Source organism: Oculina patagonica, unplaced genomic scaffold, assembly GCF_052425735.1.
Source record: "Oculina patagonica isolate OP01 unplaced genomic scaffold, crgOcupat unplaced1137, whole genome shotgun sequence".
NCBI classification, from domain to species: Eukaryota; Metazoa; Cnidaria; class Anthozoa; order Scleractinia; family Oculinidae; genus Oculina; species Oculina patagonica.
This window is the reverse complement of record NW_027557125.1, coordinates 836-6,570: the sequence shown is the minus strand read 5'-3', so window position 1 is coordinate 6,570 and position 5,735 is coordinate 836. Positions and strand designations below refer to the sequence as shown.

General features: G+C 36.9%; 1 protein-coding gene across 2 annotated transcripts; it reads right to left on the bottom strand.

Moving 5' to 3' along the window:
* Positions 1-511: 511 nt before the first annotated feature.
* On the bottom strand, positions 512-5,256 carry LOC144639633 (uncharacterized). Of its 2 annotated transcripts, XM_078498924.1 has the most exons (5): positions 5,140-5,256; positions 3,749-3,898; positions 2,480-2,683; positions 1,670-1,720; positions 514-959 (listed from the first exon to the last, which is right to left on the bottom strand). In XM_078498924.1, exons 1-5 carry the CDS (start codon positions 5,250-5,252, stop codon positions 842-844), a joined length of 636 nt encoding a protein of 211 aa, XP_078355050.1. In that variant the 5' UTR covers positions 5,253-5,256; the 3' UTR covers positions 514-841. The 2 variants fall into 2 exon arrangements, with proteins under 2 accessions (XP_078355051.1, XP_078355050.1); XM_078498925.1 differs by lacking the exon at positions 1,670-1,720 and having other exon boundaries at positions 512-959.
* Positions 5,257-5,735: the final 479 nt, after the last annotated feature.

Below are 5,735 nucleotides of genomic sequence, written 5' to 3'. Positions count from 1 at the left end.
AATGTTTCGGGAAACATGTTTCCTCGTTTTGCCAGGCCTTTGGCACAACCATCCCCTTGCATGCAAAAACGTTTAACCAACACCATGTGTTATCAGGCTATCTCCCCTTAAACTCATTTTGCAAATGACACTACCTTAATTTCACATAACACATCATCAGACATCTATTCTCTTTTCGAATATTTGTCCAGTTTTGAGTTCTCTACTATTTTAATTTAATTTTTTTGTGTGACTTGGTGACTTACTAAGTGTAGAGAACTGAAAATCGCTGGATGGTGAACCAGATAATTTTTTGAAAACTCACTAGCGCAAAGCAAGCTCTTACATAATGTTAAGTCAATTCATTAAAAGGACTATGTCACGGGGATTTCGCAGATTTTTGGTCTAAACTATTCTGAAATTAGTGGTAGGCAACTTAATCCTAAATAAACATTATCTTTGAACATCTTAAGGAAGATATAACCTTAATTTGTCGATATAAATCAAGCTACGGCTATAAATATCGATATTTTAAAGACGTACTGAAACAGCTTGAAAACGGTTGCCTAACTTTCAAATTGTAATCGGTTTCCATCCGAGCCATTCGCAGCCAAAGATGCTCGTTAACAGTTCCAGTGCTCTAATATAGCAAATTTTTTTATGAAAATGGACTATAAGTATTAATTTTAGGTTTCCTGCGACACAAATATGAATTTTTGCGGTTAAAAAATGTGGTAAAATCCGTGACATAGTCCCTTTAAAGTCAGGAGCCCCTTAATCACTACATGCATTTATCACCCCACAGATTTACGAAAACAGTCATACTCCAAAACGTAGCTACCCACGCTGACTTAACTGCTGCTTAGGACCTTGAATTGTGTAATTTACTGTAAGATTCAACTAACCCTTGTCCACTGCCACCTATGCTTCCTCTGGACACCTCTCTTGGTTCTCTTGGAGACAGAGCTTGTTCCATCGGTCTACAGAGCAACAAACAATGTTAGCAGTGCGCAATCAAAAAGGTTGCAGGTTGGTTTTGTTCCTCCCAGGCTTAAAGGGACTGTGTCACCGATTTAAGCCAAATTTAGGTATTGAAAATGGCCACTAAATTCGGTGAAATATAAAAATAACTGCTTAAAACAGTGTTGAACCATTTCAATTACACAGCAAATACAAAAGGTGCACAAGGCCAAAAGTGAAGAAGATTGAATTTGCCTCACTAAGTTGAGCACTGCAATTCTACTGCAATTTTACAGCTTTTTACACCCAATTTCTCGCACCAATTTTTGTTTCCCTTAGAGTTTCCAGAAATTGGGACTCCACTGTATGTACAGTAATAATCTACAATTACATTGAGTTTGGACAAATACTCATAATCTTTACAATACTCAAAGCACTACTTCAAGAAAGAGTAGAGAGAAGACTTCCAACATTATGTTTACAGCAGTTTGTACAGCAGAGCAGCATTTATTTAAGGTATATAAAAACTTAGATTTAAAATATATAAGCAACATTTATTATTTTTACTGTCTTTCACTTTACTTTTAACATTAACTTATCTTTTTTACCAAACATATACAAAAGAGGTTTGTTTTTAAATTTAAGTTAGCCAGCAGAAACTTAATACAAAGCAACGCTATAAAAATAAGCAAAGCAATATTTATTCAAGTTTAACAAGTTACAAACTGACCGTTGTCCTTGGGGACCAGGCCTTGGTGCCACTGTCGGGTCCAACTGCCTACTAAGAAGTCAAATGGGGTTAACTTTCTCACCCCATGAAGTACAAGGGGAGTTTGAGTTTCACAAGGGGTCATCACATTTTTCCAGGGATGGTGAAAAATTTTACACTTCAAATCATTTATGTGTTAATTTTTTTTTAAATTCAAATAAGTCTGTTGGGATTTGGGGGTCGTAAAGTAGGAAGCATGTCTGGGTGGGAAGTAAATTATATTGCTTTGTACTTTAGATAATTAAAACAGAAATGGCAGTTGCTTGTTGTGAATACAATGTCAGTGGCAGCTTTTGTTGATTTAATTCAATCAATGCTATATATACTGTAGAAGCATCAAGTTAACTTAAACCCAGCCCTTGCTGGAATTCAAACAACATTTAACCAGTTAACAATTTTTATCTTGTTTAATTGTTTAAAGACACACAATTTAGGACAGGTGTTACTAACACATATCAAGAAAATTATGATTTTGTTGTCTTTATTGTATACTGTGTACAATAAAAGACAAATTGCAACCCCCGGTTCTTCAGACATTCGTTTGCATGCACATTTGAACAAAACATTTTCATGAGTTAGTAGGCTTTTCCACTGAAGTCTTTGTTTTATCTAGTTCATGTTAACTCAAAAGTAACTGTTTCTATATCCATGAATTTTGAAAACCAAAAGGCTTGCGATAAAGTTTATAGATGTAAAATTTGTACTGTAGAGAGTAATTTGTCGTTCAATGCTATACAGGTGACCTAAGCAGCTTCAAATTTTTTCACATACCTCTTACTAAATCTTGACGTTAGCTTACTAAGGAGCGAAGGCCTTCCACCAGGACCCATTGGGTCATTAGCTCCTCTATCAGGTCCATTCTGGGTGCGGGGTCGTGTTTGACCACTATGGAAAGTACTTCGTGCAGTCATGTTCCTAGTTCCTAACCGTGAGGGTTGAGGTTGGGATTGGATTTCGGAGTTAGGATTTGTTCTCCTGAAAGAAAAAAATAATTATTATAAGAAAAATTAAAGGATAGAAATAATTATTTATTATATCCCAGAAAAATCAATTAACTACATACATTTGTAGTTGCCTTGCCATAAGAAATATTTCGTGACAAGCTTCAGAAAATCAATAGATGAATTATTTTTATTTGTAACCATACACAGGTAAAAAAAAATATATACGTACAATGTCAGATGATGGAAATGGACGCAAGAAAAAAGAAAAAGTTTCAGCAGTTTTGAACAACATTAAAGTTGGATCATGACTGAATGCAAGTTTGTCTGAAAGAACATTTTAATGCAGTAGTGCAATAATTTGAACATTGCTAAATGAATACAGCTTGTTGAAAGGATTTGAAACTAAAATGATCAATCATAAAATGTCCTATTTCTATTACATAAACTGTCTTCTTTAGAAGAAGTCTAAAAAAATAATGTCTCTCTTCGTGAACTCAATTCATCATACTCCTTAAGAAATGTCAGTGTTCAACCCCAGAACTAAGTTCCATGCTGATAACAAAGTTCTACACAGATCCTTTGCAGTGTCCCTCATTGCTTGTTGCACAGTTTTCAATTTTTGTGCAAAACAAGCAATATTGGACTCGGTGTGGATCCCTGTTGCGCTATGCCATCAGCATTTAGGCTCAGATTCTCTTATGACAAGTAGGCAGAGAATCAAGTGTACAAAGAGAGATCAAAGCTTCAAACTGCGAGCTCTTTGAACGATTTCTATTAGGCTCATTTTAGTCAGCAAGTTTGCTTCATGTAAAGTGACACTACGTGTCCTGTTTAAAAAAATGCATTGCATCTGGTGACCAAAATTTTTGAAATGGTGACCATTTTTTAAAAGTTGCCAAAAGGCGACTTCTGTAAAACATCATTCAGCTTGGAACACTGAACATGCATCTTTTATTTGGTTATCAGTGAAGAGAAACTTTGCATGGTCACCAAAATGTGACCTAACTAACAGCTACATGTACACAAGGGCATCGTCATTGTGCTTGCCGCTGATCACTCCCTTGAAACTACTGTAACTAAGGACAAGTGCACTCACCCAGTTCTATGTCTATTTTCCTGGTGAATAGCGACGGGTGGAAGAGATCTACGTGTGGGTGATAGCCGGTTACCGATTTCTGGCGGAGGTTGTTTAGAAGTGGGTCTGCCAGCCCCCACACTACTGCCACTAGGGCCAGGTTCTGTCACACTAAGAGAAGGCAGAGAAACCAACAGGTAAGAGACTGAATTCCTTTGAGGTGGGAGACACTTGACTACATAATGGTTACTATGGATGACTTCTAACCGTCATATCTTGGGCTGCCTTAGTATCCTGGGTTTAGTTTTTGGCCATTGTTCTATTGGAAGTTGCTCTTCACTTTTGATAGTCATAACTGTATTTGGAAAGTCACATGACCAAAACACAAAAATCCTTAATACTCACACAGCTTACATTTTTCTCTGATGAAACAAAAGCCAAAGGGTAGAGAGCATTCAGATGCAAAAAATGGTAGCATGGATTTGTTGAAATTTACATCATTTTGTAACAAAAACTTTATGATGTCATAGCTTTTTCAGTAATGGGAATCTTAACAAATCCATGCTACAGATGTTGCTTCTAAATGCACTCTACCCATGGTGTTGATTTAAATGGAGACAAATGTAAGCTGTGTGAGTTGTTAGGGTTATTGTGTTCTGGTCATGTGACCTACCATAAACATGCATGGTCATGACTACCGAAAATGAAGGCAACCTCCAATAGAACAAATATGGCCAAAAACTAAACACAGGATACTAAGGGAGCCCAATATAGGACGGTTAGAAGTAATCCATAACAACCATTTTGTAGTTTAGCGTCTTCCACCATAAAGAGCTTTGCAGGCAGTTGAAAAGAATTTAACCAAGTTAACAAGAGAGAACTGCAGTGTTAAAGATAAGAAGTAAGAAGCTGCAGTTTTAGGCAAGATATCAAAGATGCTGGAGTGTTTTAAAGTCACAATGGTAATAATGTACATGTATGGTTAGGTGTATGCCAGTCTAACGATGCAGTGACAAGTTTTCTAGATATGACATGACCTTTTTCCCCTTCCGCAGTTACTTTTATTAATATGTAGAATCCTGATTTCTTAAATTTCCAAGGGAAACAAAAATTGGTTGGAGAATCGGGAGCTCAAGAAATCAGGGTTAAAATTTCAGTGATTGACTGAATAAAGCAAATGCAAAGGAGAATACCTTTGGTTTGAGTTATTGGGAGGCTGGAGAAATCTTGATCCCACTGTCAGAAATTTATTGTCATGATCTTTTTTACCCAAAATTTAAAGCACAAATTCCAGATTGACTGCAGTATTATTAGGCACATTGTACAACAACAAAGTTGGGTTACAATTACAACACCTTCTCTCCTGCCCACTTTGTGAAGCTCTATGTGCTTTTTTGAAGTGTGTCACATACCTTTCTCCTTTACCATTGGTCTGACTTGAAGGTGTTTGCGAGGTGCTGTTCCTTTCTTCAGCCCGTTTCTCTCCATAAACGTACGTGTTTCTTCTGATAATTCCTGGCGGCATACTGTGTTGCTATAGAATAACATTAAGAATTCAAATTAGTACACAGGCAAACCACATGTCAAGGGTTATTGACAGTTACACGCATGTTTGGTTGACTGTGAGGGCTCAAGGTTTCTATTGGCTGATACTTGGTTAGGAGTGAAGCTCTTAGCCATTTGTCCAACTTTGCAGAAACCAAGAATGATCAGTCTAACACTAGCTAAAGGCTTGAGGCTCACAGGTATCTTTTAACATAAAGGGCTGCAAATAATTTTTTTCACTTGAAAGGACATATGCTGTACTAAGACATCATATTGGTTGGACAAAACAAAATTTTGGTCGGACATCAACAAAAACAAAAGGTTGAATTTTATTCATTGTTCCCGTAAAATGATCTACCATCAAAAAATTTTGTTTGGTTGGCTAATGGCCAATGGCCGATGACCCGATGACAGGGATCCATATTCCCCGTCGTCCGGTCGTCCGAGACGACTAAAAAATCGT